General features: G+C 50.4%; 2 protein-coding genes across 9 annotated transcripts; both read right to left on the bottom strand.

Annotated features, from left to right (window-relative positions):
- Nucleotides 1-694: 694 nt before the first annotated feature.
- Nucleotides 695-10,859, bottom strand: Crtc2 (CREB regulated transcription coactivator 2). 7 transcript variants are annotated; one of them, XM_063281825.1, is made up of 14 exons: nt 10,557-10,849; nt 7,580-7,681; nt 7,392-7,506; nt 6,317-6,380; nt 5,616-5,684; nt 5,346-5,449; nt 5,226-5,255; nt 5,007-5,101; nt 4,834-4,883; nt 4,470-4,714; nt 3,711-4,117; nt 2,115-2,378; nt 1,469-1,655; nt 695-1,344 (listed from the first exon to the last, which is right to left on the bottom strand). In XM_063281825.1, the coding sequence occupies exons 1-14, from the start codon at nt 10,707-10,709 to the stop codon at nt 1,124-1,126; spliced, it is 2,106 nt and encodes a 701-aa protein (XP_063137895.1). In that variant the 5' UTR covers nt 10,710-10,849; the 3' UTR covers nt 695-1,123. The 7 variants fall into 7 exon arrangements, 6 of the variants coding, with proteins under 6 accessions (XP_063137895.1, XP_063137896.1, NP_001029067.1 ...); XM_063281826.1 differs by having other exon boundaries at nt 5,007-5,071; NM_001033895.2 differs by having other exon boundaries at nt 5,007-5,071; nt 6,317-6,378; nt 7,390-7,506; nt 10,557-10,818.
- A 543-nt stretch (nt 10,860-11,402) lies between these two features.
- Slc39a1 (solute carrier family 39 member 1) lies at nt 11,403-17,040 on the bottom strand. 2 transcript variants are annotated; one of them, XM_006232707.4, is made up of 4 exons: nt 16,929-17,040; nt 16,019-16,250; nt 15,746-15,876; nt 11,403-13,423 (listed from the first exon to the last, which is right to left on the bottom strand). In XM_006232707.4, exons 2-4 carry the CDS (start codon nt 16,203-16,205, stop codon nt 12,767-12,769), a joined length of 975 nt encoding a protein of 324 aa, XP_006232769.1. In that variant the 5' UTR covers nt 16,206-16,250; nt 16,929-17,040; the 3' UTR covers nt 11,403-12,766.
- Between the last annotated feature and the right edge of the window lie 843 nt (nt 17,041-17,883).

Raw genomic sequence — 17,883 nt, 5'->3', positions numbered from 1 at the left:
GGCCAGAGCCAGAAATTCTCAGTTCTTCTTTCGAGAAATGACAAGAACATTGAAAAAGAGGAAGAAAGGCATGAAGCTGAATTGTAGAGAAGCAGCACTCCTTTCGCCATACTGGGTGAAGTCTAACAAACCTTCGTGGAACATGGTTGTCTCCCAAGGATCTATTGTGTCAAACTCAAAGGAGCAGTGAAATGGGTGACTGACATGAAATTGCATAGGCCCTCCAAACTTAAAGGACCAAGTTAGCCAGCTAGACCTGCTTATTTCTCTTCAGAAGCACCGACACTGGGAACAGCTACATCTCTTTACTCCAGGCCGCAGAAGAGTAACTTGTCTGGCCAGTCAGGGTGCCCCATCCCCTGATGCTGCAGCAGAGCCTTAGACAAACATGAGGGCACATAAGGTGACTTCCTGCTGCCCTCAGTGAAGTCTATATTGGCTCTAGCATATGTCCAGTCTGGGCCTAAATTTGAGGATGGTGCTCCTGCACAAGCATAAACGTTCTGAAAGGATGAACACACACCTATAATCCTAGCACTAAGGAAACTGGGGTGCTACAGGTCATGTATGATTTCTAGGTAGCCTGGACTATGTAAGAGAAATCCTGCCTCAAAATAAAGCATGCAATACAAAAGGACCTGTGGTGCCAAACCTCCTTAGGTCCCCAGCCACGTACCAAACAGCCAAGCACACAAAAGGTTTAATAGGATTTTTTATTAACATATAATATATTTAATAAAAAATAATATCCACTCTGGCTCTCTCTTCCATTGCAAGGGGAAGAGAAATAGGGAGGGGCTGGAAATGCCCACCCTTTTCTGGACAAGCCCTCTCTCCAAGATTCCCCTCTACACCTTGCTTTCCAACAGGCTCTGACCTCCAGACAGACGATTTTCAAAGTTACAAGTGCTTTTGGGCCCTCCCTTGAACTCCCCGAGCCCACCAGATGTACAACATTCAGGGGCCACCTGGCCAAGCCCCTTCCCTTTCCTCAGTTTTAGGATCCTTCATTCATATTAGAAAAAGGATCTGGGGGCAGAGAGTAGTCTCCATTGGCCAGGGGGAAGGGATGAAAAGACAGTGACGGGAAAGGGCCATGAAGAAGGATAGCAGTAAGGTCCCCTCACTGTAGCCGATCACTACGGAATGAGTCTTCCACAGCAGGGTCAGGCAGCAGAGCACAAGGGTCACTCAGCATGGTTAGTCCTTCCAGGCCCAGTGGCTCCATGCGCAACTCATCTTCCAGCCCCAGTCCCAGCTCCAACCCAGATGCTGACACCTCAAAGCCAGGTACTCCAGCCAGGGCTGCTGCAATCTCCTTAGAGAAACCTGGGGAAGAGTCTCCTGTGTGTAGAAGAGGTAGGTAAGGATCCCAGGCCATACACCGCCAAAACCCTCAGTCTCCTATTGCACCACTGAAGCTGCCAATTCCTCCTGCCAATCTCCACCAGCACCCACATTCCCTTACCTGTGAGTATGATATTAGGTCCTGAGCCATGGCGGGAACAGTGGGTCAAGTTCTGGTGATTGAGGACATGAGAGTCCTGGGGGCCACTCACTGATCCCTCACTCCCTAAAAATCCAGGACCTTCAGAAAAGGCAGGGGGATCCAGCACCAGGCTGGTAGATGGGCTCTCCATGTTGAATTGCTCCAGCTAGGGACACAGACAGACCTTAAGGAAGTGGGCTTCAGAACAGGGTGTCTGTCTGTCCTGCCTAGCTCTGCTGATATGTCCTCTTGGCCTAGCAAGCTCCATCCACCCCAGGAAAAGAGGCAAAGACAGAGGGAGGTGATAGCAAGCAGAGCAACAGAAGCGAGCACGGGGCCCGAAGTAAGTGTGGGCACCGTACCTGCTGGGCCAGAGCATGTGCATGCCAGGAAGAGAACGGGTCAAGGCGGGAGTCATCAAAGAGCAAGCTGAGCAGAAACAGAGGGGCAGGAGGAGGGGTCAAACACAGGAAGACAGGAGCCCCAAGCTGGCAGTGCTATGTTACCTGGGGGAAAAAGAAGTCCCAACCATATCCCCCAATTCAGTGTACCAGTGACCCCTTAGGCCCCTGACCCACCCTCAGCCCCTTCCCCCCATTTCAGAGATATGAGTTCGCATACTCACATTCCCCAGGCTGAAGTCATTTATTGGGCGGTGGTAAGGCTGTTGCCCATGTCCACTGGACCCAGGTGGGTACAGTGTCCCATAATGTGGCTGCCTGCCTGGAGGCTGTCCACCTGAGGGCTGTACTAAGCAGGCCTGAGAGGGCAACTGCTGTAGAGACTTTGGGGTGGGTGGATGGCTGGGTATAACTAGACTTGGGGGGCTATATGGGTATGGGGGCAATCGCTGGTCAGTAGGCAGTTTACTGGTATCCAAGGGGACGCCCTGAAAAGGGAGAAAATTTATTCTTTAGTGTGATCCCCAAAAGAACACTTAGGGTTCCCCACCTTGTAAGCTGCACCTGTGCTCAATACAAATATAACAATGCTCCAGCCAGATGTGCTGGGGCAACACCTCTAACCTCAGCACTCAGGAGGCAAGAACACTGCCTCTGCTTGGCTAACAGTGGGAGCTATCTCCCTGCTCTCCTCAAAAACCAACAACATCCTGTGTTTCCATGCACATCTGGGGGTTGGTGGAAATTACACAAAATGTCTATCCAATGGTAGGTGCTCAGTGAAGCTAACAGAAGGTTAACTCTTAAATCCATTCCATAAGTGATTTTTCCTAAACCCTGGTACCTGACGATCAGTAACCGGTTACTTGTGAGAGCTCACAAGAGACTGTTAATGCCACAGTGTGGATGATCACTGCTCTGCTGAAGCCCTGAAGGGGCTTCACAGGCCAGAGGGAAGGAGAGGAAGAAGTGGAGGAGATGCTGAGGGCAAATGCCCTCCCTGGCAAGTCATTCCTACAGGAGAGGGCACAGACGGAACTAGAACATACATCCAGGAAACAGCAGTGGAGTCGGGCAGAGGACGGCGGAGAGGAGGAAAGGAGGAAGATGACGGAAAAATAGGAAGATTTGAAAGAGGCAAGTCTGAGAAGAAAAAGGAAAAGAAAGCTGGCATGGTAGCTCATGCCTGTAATCCAAGCTTAGGAGGCAGAAGCAGCAAGGACCAGATGTTCCAGGTGGACTATACACAGAGAGTTCAAGGTCAGATGAACTACATGAGACACCATCTCCACCATTTGTGCAAATGTTGGGAAACTACTTTCAATTCAGGCACCAGGTTTTTCATTTATACAGTGTGAAAGGCCGGGGCTCTGTGGTCTGAGACTCTTGGGCTCTGTGAGTTTTAGTAAAGAAGGGAAATAGGAGACAGAACAGAAGTGATAGGGGATGAGGTGACCTGGCAAAGGAAGGATAAGAACAAAGGAAGGCCAATGGGTTAGCCACACTGGTGCCTGTGCTAGGCAAGATGCTAACTACTTAGTGTACGTTCCTGTATCCAATGCTCACAAAGCCATCCTTGTTGTCTGCATGAGACTGAGGAGGCTCAGAGACGTTCACTTGTAAAGGAAGACAAGCATCAAGAGGCAGAACGATGATGTGAACCAAAGGGTCAAAGGCAGAGTTTGTTCTCTTCAGCAAGGAGGGGAGATAGATAGAGATGGGTTGGGATAGGACAGAGGATTGGAAGGGGATGGATGAGACAGGACAGGCACAGGAAGGAGAAGAAGGGAGATATATGTGGGGAAGGTGGCCACGCATACCTGAGTGATGGAAGACAAGGTGGGTGACATTGTTGGCGAAAACTGTTTGGGCAGCTGCTGTTGGGACCTTCTGGCGTCGGCTGGGCCTGCAGGCAAGCTCAGGGGGCTGAGGGGCACACGACGGTGGCGGGGAGAGGCCCCAGGAGTAGAAGCTGGGTAAGGGGGGGCACTCAGGACAGGAGATGAAGTGGACGAAGAGGAAGAGGAGGAGGAAAGGGCTGGGGCACTAAGTGACGGGTGGCCCAGGGAGGTGGTGGGCAGTGCATGGTGGGCCAAGGAGGAGGCAGGCAGTGATGGGTGACTATGGGAGCCCTGGAGCTGGGGCTGAGGACTGCTTAGGGAAGCCTGGAGGTTGGGATTGCTTAGGGAGGACTGCAGGGACGGGTGGCTAAGAGGTGAGTGAAGTCCTGCAGACACAGACAAAAAACCAGAGATGCCAATATTACTGATGGGAGCTCAGCTCCTTTCCGACCAGAATGGGTAGCAGTGACCATACTATAGCAACACGAGGTACTCCCTACTCTGTCCCTGACCTTGGATCAGCACTACCCATTTGGGGGTTACTGTCTGTCTTTTTTTCTAGGAAAAGTCACACCTACCCATTCTTGCTTGGTGAGAATTACAATGAGGGTTATGAGGTGCGGAGTCGGTGGGCAGTCACAGGATCCCAGATCAAGTTTCTGTCCCCTTCACCCTTCTAGCCATGTCACATGTCACAGTCTAGCCTGGTCACATGACCAGGACAAGGTAACCACTCACCTGGTACATCATAGCTGGGGCCCAAGCCCAGACCTCCACTGATGCCCAAATGGGTCATAGTGTGAGTCAAATTGGTGGTACTGTTGCCCCCACTCAGGCTGGGATAGACTGTCTCCTCAGGGTCCAGGGGCGTGGGCAGTGGAGGGGGGAAGTGTAGGTTGGTGAGGTCAGGTAGGGAGCCCCCTGTGCTCATGGCAGGTGGGAGGACAGGCACATTAGCAGGCTGGTCAGGAGATGGAAAGATGCTAGGGAAGACAGAAGAAGAAAGACAGGCAAAGAGAAAGTGGTCAGAGAAGAGCAGAAATCAGTCTTTCTTATCTCTTTCCTTCCCTCCATCTCACATCAGCTATATAGTGCTACTTACTTGATTCCAGGGACTTCACAGGATCGAGGTCGAGAGGAAGATGAGGACAGCTGAGAAGAGAAGGAAGAGGGTTAGAAATGAGGACAGATCTCAGGGGGGGACCCTGGAAGGGCTGTCCCAGGGAAAGAGGAGAGCAGAGGGATAGTGGAAGACACCCAGTGGCCCTTACCTACCTTCTTAGCATCCCAAGGTTTCAGCAAATGCTTGTCATCTACCAAGTTCTCCTCAATAGCAGGGACTTGAAAGAGAAAGACTGGTGATGGGAAAGCTGGAGAAGGATCCAGTAAGGCAGGACAAGAAGCAAAGGTAGCCAAGAGGGAATACTGTTCCCTGACCCACTCTGCCCAAGACATTTGGCACTCATTTACAACTGGTCAAGAACACACACATACCTTTAGCATCCATCTCGCCATCCAGAAAACCTGCATGGGGTGCAACAGGGGCGGTTGCAGTGCCTACTTATTTGTCTGTTTTACTAGAAAACCCCACAGTTACTCCCTGGGACCACCTACCTCCTCGCCGGCTGGGCAGGACACTGGGAGGTGTAGGGCCTGGATAAGTGTCTTGGGGGTTAGGGTTCATCACACTTGTGTGAAGAGCAGAGTCAGAGCTTGTCCTGTTGGAGGAGCAGAAATGAGTAGCAGTAATAGTCTTCCAGGTACCAAACACTGCCCAGCAGTGGGGTATTCAAACTGGTCCAGAACTGGGGGGTAGAGTAGATAGAATAGGGCCCCAGAAAGTACAAGGAAGAGATGTGGACTAAAGAAATCAAGGACCGTCACCTGTTAAGTGCAGATGGCAGTCTAAACAACTGCCCCTTCTCAGCTGGGAGGTTGCCCCAGGGCATCATCCTAGGATAGAAATGTTATCAGGAGGAAGAAGGCGCTGGCAATGGACGAGAAAGGCAAGGGGGTAGGAAAAATGTACAGCAGCCAGGGTGGATACACAAAGGCCTTAGTACCCAGGATCCTGCCTCTTTCTGGCTCTTCTGATGCCTTTGATCCATGAGCCTCCCACCCCTGCTCAATCTAAGAACTGGATACAGAAACTCCTCTCTGGCAACACAAGCTGAGTGGAAACACTGAAGCCTAGCAAGTTTCCTGGACACAAATATTGGAGCTGAGATGGGAAAAGGAGGGGCTCAAACACCTGACAGGGTTACAGCATTACACCTGGCATCCACTACTATGAAAAAGGAGCCATTTTCACCTGCCACCCTGCCACTCTCCCCTCCCCCCACTTATACACACCCCAGCTTGGCTACAATTCCATTGGTTCTGCTTGCTGAATTAAGAGGCTTGGCCACTCGTGTCAACATGGCCAAGTCTGGACTCTGACCACCTACCCAGCTGCCCCACCCTCCCAGCTTGGCCTTTACAGGAGGAGGTACTTTTGATACCTTAGCCCAGTACCTAGCCCACCTCAGCCACTCTGGAACATGTCAGAGACTAAGGGGGAGAAATTCTACCTGCTCTCGACTCACCTTCGCCAGCCAGACTCAGGGGGAGGAGATAAGTAGGCAGGGCTATAGGGAGAACTGTCAATGTAAATAGCTGTAGTTAAGGAAAACAGTAGAGAGAACAAATGAGAATAAGAGACAGCATGTAGTAATACAAGTCAGTTACACTGCTGTAATCCCAATATAGTGAGATGCTGTGACTGACACACACACACACACACACACACACACACACACACACACGAACAGAAGGAAAGAAGAAAGAAGAGAAACCAGGGTTATATTTCAGTGAAGGCCACCTAATTTGTTAGGTCCTAGGGCCACAAAAATAAGCAAATAGCAAAACGGAATAAAAAAAGGCATCGTGGTCTACACTTGTGATCCCAAGTGTGTGCCAAGGAGATCACCAAAAGTTTGAACCCTACCTGATTGATCTGCCAAGTTTCAGAAAATCCCAGACTGCAGAATGAAACCATCTCCAAACAAAACCAAAACCAAACAAACAAAAAACAAAAAAACAAACACACCCCTTTGATCTTAGCACTTAGGAAGCAGAGGCAGGAGGTTATCTACCTGACCTACATAGGCCAGCCTGGTCTATATAACAAGCTCCAGGACAACCAGGACTACATAGAGAGATGCTCAGAGGGTTAAATAAATAAGGAAGGGAGGAAGGGAGGAAGGGAGGGAGGGAAGGAGGGAGGGAGGAAGGAAGGAAGGAAAAGAATCAGGCCTAGCTTAGTAGAGTCAGAACAATCTAAGCAAATGCCTGAGAAGGGTTAGGGGGACGAATATGGTAGAGTCTCTAGGAATGAAGATTCACAACAGAATGAGAGAAGGGCCTGAATCTCCTTCCCAGGTAACAGGGAGTCCTACTGCTTTACAATCGAGGGAGCAGAAGTAAGGCCGGCCAGGACCAGCACTGAGGAGAACAGAGCCACGGAAACACCAGCTGTCCATCACAAGAGTCTGTGCTGCGTAAAAGAACTGGAGAAAAATGAACTGAGCAAATAAAGGAGAAAGCTCCTTCCCTCCATGAGTCTCTAAAGAGCCCCTTCCTATCATTCCTCTGCCCTTAAGTCACTCTTGAAGGATATGTGGCGGGGGTATCGGCGGAGTGGGGACACCATTCTGCGAGGGTCTCGTTGTACCCGTTCCACCAATCCATGGTGCCGAGTGCTCCGAGATGAATCCAAAGGTGAATGAAGGGGGCTCTGCCAAAAGGACAGGTGAATCAGCAGGGGAAGTAGCCTGAGAGCCTACACTCCTTGGCTTGTGTCCACTCACCTGGAACTCAGCCAGGCCACAGCCAATCTGGTTAACATTGGGCAGAGAACCACCATAATGGGAGCTCCTTGTATAAGCCAGTCGCAGCTTTTGGGCCTGTAACTGAGATAAAAAAGACAAACGGGTACGTCAAGAAAGGTTTTAAGTACTGTTCCCTTTGGCCATCTCTGCCACCAGAATACACTACTGCTTCCTAAGATATATCAGTACAAAGGCAGTGATGGGGAAAAGCAAGACCTGGTACAAACAACCCACCCAGCCCTTCTGCAGCTTCCTAACCAATGAGCTCCTACTGCCTGAAAAACCATTCTGGGCAAGGCCTGTCTGTCTCTTGGCATCCCCGCTGAGGCAAGTCACTGATGGTGGCCTATTAGGCTCTTCCTGCCTTCCTTTCCAGATGTGTTCAATATTAATTAGAAGATGAGAAGACTGGAGTCGATGACAAAGATTCACTATTGCTAGTTTCTTTCCCTCACACTCTGAAGACCATAAGTTTCTGGGATCTGCTTCTTTTCCAGCTTTAGAATAAGGCTGCACAGAGTCTGCACATCCCAAAAACGCAAAAAGTGATGATGATGGTTCTGCTAAAAGAGAGGTAAGCAAACCAAGTATTCTTCTCCTGGAGGTTAAGATGACTGAACTTGTAGAGGAGGGAGAGGGCACAGTAGCTATTCCAATTTGGGCAAAGCCATCTCCCGCCAGTTCGTAGAGATGTCTGCTAAGGAAGTGAGACAAAATAACCCTCAGTGGGGCCGTAGTTTTAGTCTCTCTATATCACACGTACCTCCGTATGAGAGATAAGTAGCTACTCCCAAGGCTCAGACTCTGCCCACAGCCAAATGAATAAGCTGGGATAAGGGCATGGAAAGGAGGAGAGTAATCAAGGAAGGGAAAACTCTGAGCTCTGAATCAGACTGTAGCACAGAACTGATCAGAACTGTCTCCACTCCAGGTCAGCTCAGTGATGCCAGTGGGTAATGCTGATCTCTGTGCTTAATGGATAGACCCGGGCTGGAGAGATGGCTCAGCGGTTAAGAGCACTGACTGCTCTTCCGGAGGTCCTGAGTTCAAATCCCAGCAACCACATGGTGGCTCACAACCATCTGCAATGAGATCTGATGCCCTCTTCTGGTGTGTCTGAAGACAGCTACAGTGTACTTACATAATAAATAAATAAATCTTTAATGGATAGACCCTCCAAGTCCTCACTAGTATCTCCCACCACGGCTATCTCTGCCTCTAGCAGACCCTGCCAGTCAGTCAGGCAGAAAAGTAAGCCTTTCACTCCAAACCCAAGATCCTGTATCTCTCTAGGTTCTGGCCATGGATGTTTGAGGTATTTTGCCATGCAGCAGAGAAGTTAATCAACAAAAGAAAAGTAGGTAGAAAAGTGCTACCGAAGCACCACAAAGATAGAAGCCCCAAGGGGCTGGGGATTTGGCTCAGTGGTAGAGCACTTGCCTAGCAACCGCAAGGCCCTGGGTTCGGTCCCCAGCTCCGAAAAAAAGAAAGGAAAAAAAAAAAAAAAAAAGACAGAAGCCCCAATCTTTCGTTCCTCACTTGCACACACTAGTAGCCCTGTTCCAGAGTTCAGAGCCTCAAGCTATCCAGTGGAGATAAAACTCTCTCCCATCTTCCTGACTCTACCCCCACCATAATCAAAAGCTCTTTAAGGGAGCAGTCAATAGTTCATAATCCTCATGGTGGTTAAGAGTAGGTTATACAAACACACATGTGCGCACACATGCACACACACACAAACAAACACACACACACAGAGCAGATTTGCCTCTCCATTTGTCTATCTTGAACTCTCACAAACTAGAGCATGTGGACTCTAGAAAAATCAAAGGGGAAACACACATAGGACTCAAAGAGTAGAGGGAGACACACACATAAATACAATCAGTCAGCCATATATAGAACCAAAGAGCTTTGAAATATGGTATTTATGCTCCATCATCTCCAATTAGATTCCTTCCAGCTCTTTATCATGAAAGATACTCCAATATCCTTCACCTGCTATTTGAAAAATAATTGTGTCTCTGTATTGGGGCTACTTACCTGCAAACTCTTTTGAGTGTTCACCCCAATTCCCTCACAACCTGCCCTGGGAAGCAAGAAATCAAGGCACGGGTCGGGGGTGTGCTTCCAAAACAACTTGTCAGAAGCTTGAAAATTGTTTGTGGAACTTCTTGGAATGAACATTTCCCACACATAGAGCACTCTAGAAAGCATTCCAGACACTGACCCACTGGTAGCACCACCTCCCTAGAAAGTTCAGCACATCCTCAGTCAAAGGATAGGTGATCTAACACAATTCAGCGATTGATTCAAAGTTCTATCTTTCCTCCCAGGCGCCCAGAGCCATACACCAAGAACCATACTGTGAGCAATGGTCTTCACCTTGACTCAAGTCAGGAAACCACACGAAATATTTGAAAAAGGAAGCAAAGGGACGGGACACAGGAGGGGACTTCCTGTCCCAATATACCCAGCACAGTCCGATCAAACCACTCAAGGGGCCCTTTCACCTGGGAACCTAGTGTCCTATAAGAGCACAGGCACTAGTTTGGTGATCACAAACTCAGAAACGGTCAGATTAGGGACAAGCAAACTATGCTCCCAACACATAATCCAAGACTGAGGATGCTTCAGTGGAGTACTTGAAAGGACTCGGACTGGGATATAGACAAGGGCCATTCCCCGGATGACGGACTTCGGCAGCCCATCTCCTCTCGAGACCACTGCTTCATATGTAAATAACTCAAACCCAGTCTTTCCTATTCCCCCAACATCTCCGGTGTGTTCACCCGGCAAAACTCATCTAACTGACCCTGGGCCCTCACCCTAAGCCACCCAGAAGGCGCGCCCGCTGTCCCAGCAGTGTTCCGCCTCCAGCCCTGAGGCTCCCGCCCCCGCCCCGCCTCTCCGCGACCGCTCCTCAGTGATCAAGCTCCCAAGCATGACCCCTTACCCGAGTGGAGCCGATGTCCATCATCACCTCCTCAAAGGCCGCCGTCTCCTCGGCCTGACGCTGCTTCTGCAGCGCGATCTTTTCACTAAACTTGCGTGGATTGGACGCCGAGGCTGTGGCGGAACCCGGCCCGTTCGCCCCTGACGTCGCCATCTTATCCCCGCGTCCCTCCCCGCCACCTTTCCAGATCCAGCCACGGCCTCCGCCGCGGGCCCGGCCCGGCTCCTTCAGCCTTAGTAGCCGCCGCCGCCGCCGCCGCCTCCGCGAGCCCGGCGGCTCGGCCCCAGCCTAGTCCTGACTCGGACGCACCGCCTGCTGGGACTTGTAGTTTGTTTACGGACTTCCTCTACGCCGTCAGCCACGCAGCGAAGGCAGGAAGCGGACTCTACTTCCCAGCAATCCCGTGACACCCCCCCCCCGGGAGGCCGGCACTCACACCACCCCTCACCTACTCCTGGCGCGCAGCAAGCTGGGAAAGGTAGTTCTATAACAGTCCCGAGCCTACGAACGGGAAGGGGAGAGGGATTCGCCAAAGAAGACAAAACGAGGAGGAGGGAAGGGGTGAAGACAGAAAGGGAAGAGACAAAAGAGAAATTTGGTCATCCTCAGGAAAGGTGAGAAGTGAGGCGATTGAACACAAGGATCTTCAACTGTATGCATTTGAGATTCATAACCACTCCGACTGCCGCGCGCGCACACACATACACACACACACACACACATACACACACACACATACACACAGAGACAAGACAGGCAGGCAGACACATACAGACACACACACGCGCGCGCACACACACACACACACACACACACACACACACACTCCATCAGATACCAAAGAAGTGTATAGAAACATCTTTATTTGGGTAATATGTCCCAAAACAGGTCAGTTAGTAAAATAGATTCTACAGAGTACAGCCCTATGCACAGCCCTCCCTCCCCAAAAATAATCCTGGGGGTGGGGGGAATCTGTCTCCCCACCCCGGGCTCCTCAGATATAAAGTTTTGGCAGGTTATTGTTATTATCTAGGTTTGGCCCACCATGTCCACTTTCTGTAGTGGCTGGTATCAGTACCTACTTTTCTCATTCCAGACCAGTTCAGCAAACATTTCTGCCCCACCCCAAATTGTGGGGCCTAAATAAAGAGCAAATAGGTCTCCTCCACTGACCCATCACCTCATCACTGTGCTTTCAGAAAAGGGGCAGGTGAGCAACCCATGGTGCTGCACACCTTTAATCCCAGTGCTCAGGAGGCAGAGGCAGTCAGAGCTCTGAGTTTGAGGCCAGGACAACCAGAGCTATACAGAGAAACCCTGGCGGGGGGGGGGGGGGGGGGGGGGGTAGAAAGCAAACAAAAACCCAAAGGGTGAGTGGGTGGACGGGTATTTGGCACTTTAAAAACAGACTAGTGGGGTTGGGGATTTAGCTCAGTGGTAGAGCGCTTGCCTAGCATGCGCAAGGCCCTGGGTTCGGTCCCCAGCTCCAGAAAAAGAAAAAAAAAAAAAAAAAAAAAAAAAAAAAAAACAGACTAGTGAGCTAGGCAGTGGTGGCCCAGCACCCCTTTAATCCCAGCATTAGGGAGGCAGAGGCAGATGGATCTCTGTAAACTGAAGCCCAGGCTGGTCTACAGAGTGAGTTCCAGGACAGCCAAGGCTACACAGAGAAACCCAAGGACAAGAAGGGCCAGATAAATTACGAAAAATGGCAAAGAGACCATTTGGCACTAGTCCCTTGGTGGAAGACAAGAGAGAAATAGAAGATTAGGAGACAAGACAGTAGGAGGAACCACTTCAATCAGCAGAGTGGTGAAATGGGCTAGAACCAATAGGATACTGGCTTTGACTTATAGCCTCTGCATCTTTATCCCAAAGCAGCTGGATACCTAACTCAGTTCTTCTGTCAGCTTGTCTCTTAGATGTAGAGCCTGACCTCTGATTGTAGCGGTCTGCCTCATTTTAATGCCCACTGATCATGTCCGTAGTAACTTGGCTATCACTTAATTCTTTGGGTCTGGGGCTTGCCTCTTCTCTGCTCACTTCCATCTCATTATTCGTAGTCCAAATGTCCCATCCCTACCTCTCAAGAGAACTCTTTGGTCCTCACTACTTCCTTTCTCCATTCCTTTCAATTTCCCACAAATTGAGAAGGGCAGGGAGGACAGGGGCACCTGATAGTCAACCTCCCCTGCCTTTTCTCTCGAAGCACCTTAGACTTGGACAAAGAGCAGGCCGGTGAGCAGGGCAAAGCCTGCTAGGAGCAGAATGACCTTGAGGATCCTCTGCTCAGACGTGGCCAACTCCTGGGGTAGGATTTCCAGGAAGGTGATATAGAGGAAGGTGCCAGCTGCCATGCCCTCCAGAACAGACTGGGCCAGCTGGTGGAGAGGCCCAGCTGACTCTGCCAGAGCTGCACCCAGCCCAATGCCCAGAGGTGTCATACAGGAGAAGAGGATCCCACAGCCAGCCACCACCTGCGCTCGTAGGTGGCTCTGTAGAAGCCGCAGGGACAGACTGACTGCCAGGATACCCTTGTGGAGCAGCAAAGCTAGGCACAGCTCCATTGCTCGAGCCCTGTCTCTCTGCAACCCTACAGCCAGGCCCTCAAATACAGAGTGCAAGGCTAAGGAGAAGACCAGTACACAGGCACGCAGGGCTGAGGGAGCTGCTGGGGTTCCGCTGGCCTGGGGGATCCCTGGTCCATCATGCCAATGTTGAGGCCCACCATTCACTGTTCCCAGTAGAGCTCTCGTCTCTTCCGGATGTGGTGGACTGGACTGCTCCTTATAAGCCAGTGTGATCTGCTCCATCACCAACACCAGGAAGAAACCCATGGCCAGGATGAACTCTTGCAAGGGGAACTGAAGCTGTGAACAGAGGTGGCAACAAGAGTTCAGGCAATAAGACAAGGGGAAGACACCAGATGCAAAGGCTGGCAGAGGCCCGGTTCTATACATTTGAAGTCCCACACGGACAGGATCCCTGAAGTCTGGTGGTGGCACAACCACAGAACAACACCTAATGGAATAGATATGGTATCACAAAGTGTTACAACGTAGACCAACGTTGGCACTAATAACATTTTAGGATAAATACCTCTGTCATCGCTGTCACACGTATTGTAAGTAAGCAGCATCTCTGGCTTCTACCAATCAGATGTCAGTTGAGAACACAATGTCACCACTACCAACACTAAGCTGTGACCCCCAAGAACGGCTCCCCACATTACCCAGTCAGTGCTTCCTCAGGGTCAGAACTTCCCCCGGCTGAGTCATGGATGTGCCTGTGCACAGTGTTACATGTAAGCATACAAAGATCACCTCTGGGCCCGCCTTCCCAAATGTTCACATACAAAGCTACATGTCCCAGGGACATTCACAGTCATATGGAGACATAGGCCGCTCAGTCACAGGTACACAGAGGTCAGTACCCATCACTACTTCCTCAGTCACGGGAGAAAAAAAGATGACTTTGCTGAGCAACTGTCTCAGATTTTCCTATACTGAGCTTTTTGCAGTGTTTCTGTCCAGGAGGCAGGCAGGGGGTTGAGACAGTCTCACTGTGAAGCCCAGACTGGCCAAGAAAAATACTACATAGTCCAAGCTGGCCTCAGCAACTCATGATCATCCTGCCTCAGCCTCGCAAGTCTGAGACTGCACCACTTCCAGCTTTATAACAGACTCCCTTGCCTTGGACCCCATAGCCCACTTTGAGAACATCTAGCCCCTGGGAATTGCTTCCTACCCTCCCAGATCTGCAGCCATCTGTCTCCAGAACACTGCTGAACACCTGTAACCCATGAAATTGAAGAGGGAGAACCAAGAGCTTGAGAGAAGTCTACATTACATAGCTAGACTCTACTGGAAAAAGGGCCTCATCCATGTTCATGTAAGTGACCCTAGCTAAACTCATGGAGTCTCTCTCTCTTACATGTGTGCACACATATACACACACACACACTCACTCACTCACTCACTCAAAAGAGCTCAGAAGAGGATGATTGGTGGGAGGGGAACAAGAAGTCATAATAAGAGTGAATATAGTTAAGATAATTTATGTGTGTATGAAAATGTAATAATAGGGCTGGAGAGATGGCTCAGTGGCTAAGAGCATTGACTGCTCTTCCAGAGGTCCTGAGTTCAAATTCCAGCAACCACATGGTGGCTCACAACCATCTATAATGAGGTCTAATGCCGTCTTCTGGTGTGTCTGAAGATAAATAAATCTTTTAAAAAAAGAAAGAAAATGTAATAATAAAGTCCATTACTATGTATAATATGTGCAAATAAAAAAAGTTAGGGGCTGGAGAGATTGCTCAGTGGTTAAGAGCACTGACTTGCTCTTCAGAGGTCCTGAGTTTAATTCCCAGCACCCACATGGTGGCTCACAACCACCTGTAATGGGATCTGATGCCTCTTCTGGTGTGTCTGAAGACAGCTAGCTATATACAGTGTACTCACATACATGAAATAAATAAATAAATCTTAAAAAAAAAAAGTTAGGAAAAAAGGGAATGCTGGTGAGGTAGCACAAACTTGTAATTCAGCATCTGGGAGGCAGAGGCAAGAAGATCACTGCAAATTTGAGGCTAGTCTACAAAACAAATGCCAGGCCTACACAGTTGAGAACCTGTCTGAAAAAAAAAAGGGGGGGACAAAAGAACAGAATGAGGTGGAGGGAAGGAGAGAGAGAAGGAAGGAGGAGCAAACTAAATGTATGAAATGTGATTCTTGGAACATTGTTAACTTCCTGGGAACTGCAACCCCAGAGGAGTTCACACACCTGATAAGGCTCCTCGAACTCTCTCCAGGAGTGCAGAGAGGTCGCACAGCACAGAAAGAATATCCTGTGGCTGAAACCCATACCTCACAGGCTCACACCCTAAGGCCTTCCACAGCCATGAGGTGAACCCTGAAGAGATCTATGTAACCACATTTTTCTTTTTTCCTTTTGATTTTTTTTTTCTTTTTTTCGGAGCTGGGGACTGAACCCAGGGCCTTGCGCTTGCTAGGCAAGTACTCTACCACTGAGCTAAATCCCCCTTTTGATTTTTCGAGACAGGGTTTCTAGAGCTTTCTGGCTTCCAACTCACAGGTGGTGTGCCACCACCGCCCAGGTTATAGCTGTTTTCTATTAGCCATTCCACAATCTACTCTTGGTCACATGTTGAGGTCAGTGCTCACCCTTACCGTCACATGAAGAGCCTCCAAGGCCTCATCTATGGCAGCCAGGTAGTCAGGCAGCAAGTCCAGAAGACAGGTAGCCAGGAAGACTCCTCCTGCGAAGCAGCTCACTAGGCTTAAAGCTTTCTGGCCTGAAGCTAAGCAAGAGTCAAGTACAAAAGGGGTTACAACCAAATGAAACCCTTCAAAGTCCCTCTACCCCAACAGAAGCAGTGGCCACTCCTGCCTTCCCCTCCCCCTCAGTCTCCTCTCCCAGCCTCCAGGGCAGAAGAGACTCACCAGAGGCTTCATGGTTAGCGCCTGACCTTCGAAGCACACAGACAGGTACCAGGCTGCAGATGAGTGTCAGCAGCAACAGCAGCACCAGGGCCCCCAGCTTCACCTCCAGCCCCACTGGCACCGAGGGCTCCGATGCGATCGCTTCTGGGCGCCACACCAGGAGCTCGGGCTCCCCCCAGGGCCCCATGGTGGTTGGGATAACTCAGTGACTCTTCGACCTATATAGAGAAGACTAGCATGGGTGGGAATGGTCACACAGGAAAGAAGGGGTCAAGGAAAAGGGAAGGCTGGTCAGCAGAATGTACTTCCCTCAGCCCAGCCACTTTCTGGCCTTTCCCAGCTGAAGTGACTCATCCGCTCCAACACCAGGATTGCATTTCCTCCTTCCAATTTATCTCTCCCTAAGTTCAGCAAGCCATCAAGGAGGAAACTGAGGCACGACAAGGCCAATATAAATATCACATTACTCTTTCACCTGGGGCACGCAGAAAATTAGGGACAGACTCCAGATAGGACCTGGAGCTGGGGCTGGGGTTCCCTAAGAAAGGCAAACCACTCTTCTCCCAGTCCACCAAGTGTATGTTGCAAAGGGAGGTTAGAGGGGAAGAGAAGTCTGGGATGGCTTCACCAATGATCTGAAACGGGGCGAACTTCGGTGCTGGATGACTCTCTTAACTACCCACTCCCCAGGGCCATTTCCCGGAAATAACAGGTAGTCTCGGCATATAGCCAAAGAGACTTGGGACGAACTAAGACCGCACTGAGGGCGGCGTCTGGAAGTCTGGGAGACGAGGTCGGAGGCCGCCAGCGTCGCAGGAAGCAGAGAAATGTTAAAACGGAGACCCCAGCTCCAAGCCTGGGAGGCCTCAGAAGCTGCCTTCGACTCTATGCCCAGCGAGGCCTCACTCACCTCCGGAGGGTCTCACTCCATCGCTGTGGCTCGGTTCCGGCCTCGCGTCGGGAATTCCCACCCCCTCCCCACCCCTCTCCCCTCCCCCCGCCGCCTCCGCGTACCCGAACGCGACTGCCAATGACTGCGCTCAGTGGGAGGAGCCTAACCTAGAGTGACGCGCGTTAGGAGCAATTAGAATCCGAAAACAGGAGAAGGCTGGGCTGGCGGCGAGCTGAGACGAAGCCAAAACCGGGAGGGGACTAGCGGGAAGACCCGAGGGCGGTGGGCCCCCCGCGCTACCATGGACAAGCTGTCTGCCGGGGCAGGCCAGTCAGAAAGACTTTGATAGAAGTGGGAGCTAGGAACTCGGCGAGCAAGGCCGTTTCCCTATCCTTACTCCCAAGTATTTCTTCCCACATCTCTCGGGATATCTGTCCGGCCTTGGCCGCCAATTCTTACAGCTCAGGCTCTTTTAGTGCCTAACTGGGCCAAAGGGTAATCATTCCCTTTTTGGGACAAATTTCCTTGCCTGGCTTGTCTAGCCAGCTCCCACAAAAGAATGAGATGGGCTGTAATGACTCACACCTTTACTCCTTGCACTCTTAGAAGCAGAGGTAGGTGGATCTCAAGGCCAGCCTAGTCTACAGAGTTACAGAACAGCCAAAGCTCCACAGAGAAACCCTGTTTCAGGAGAGGGGCCGAGGGGGGAAGCAGAGTTAGAAAAGAATGAATGCATGACGTAAAAGCGATTTTTTTTTTTTTTTGGTTCTTTTTTTCGGAGCTGGGGACCGAACCCAGGGCCTTGCGCTTCCTAGGTAAGCGCTCTACCACTGAGCTAAATCCCCAGCCCCAAAAGCGATCTTTTCTATAAATTAATTTATAATTAAATAAAACAATTCTTCCTAGACTGCTGTGTCTTATTTGATTTCTAAACATGTGCCAGTAATTTCAGCACTTGGGAGGCTGAGGCAGG

Source organism: Rattus norvegicus, chromosome 2 (assembly GCF_036323735.1).
Source record: "Rattus norvegicus strain BN/NHsdMcwi chromosome 2, GRCr8, whole genome shotgun sequence".
In the NCBI taxonomy this organism is placed as follows: Eukaryota; Metazoa; Chordata; class Mammalia; order Rodentia; family Muridae; genus Rattus; species Rattus norvegicus.
The sequence above is the reverse complement of the archived record's forward strand: the minus strand, read 5'-3'. Positions and strand labels throughout refer to the sequence as shown.

What these genes read in the sequence shown, in the direction of transcription:
- Crtc2 (XM_063281825.1), bottom strand. Translation starts at nt 10,709, where the DNA reads ATGGCGACGTCAGGGGCGAACGGGCCGGGTTCCGCCACAGCCTCGGCG. An exon ending in TGGCGAGATGGATGCTAAAG is followed by an intron (nt 5,102 to 5,225) that starts GTATGTGTGTGT and finishes ATCCTTCTCCAG; the next exon opens with CTTTCCCATCACCAGTCTTT. An exon ending in CCTTGTCTTCCATCACTCAG is followed by an intron (nt 2,379 to 3,710) that starts GTATGCGTGGCC and finishes CTCCCTTTTCAG; the next exon opens with GGCGTCCCCTTGGATACCAG.
- Slc39a1 (XM_006232707.4), bottom strand. Translation starts at nt 16,205, where the DNA reads ATGGGGCCCTGGGGGGAGCCCGAGCTCCTGGTGTGGCGCCCAGAAGCG. An exon ending in CGCTAACCATGAAGCCTCTG is followed by an intron (nt 15,877 to 16,018) that starts GTGAGTCTCTTC and finishes ACTCTTGCTTAG; the next exon opens with CTTCAGGCCAGAAAGCTTTA. An exon ending in TGGAGGCTCTTCATGTGACG is followed by an intron (nt 13,424 to 15,745) that starts GTAAGGGTGAGC and finishes CTCTGTTCACAG; the next exon opens with CTTCAGTTCCCCTTGCAAGA.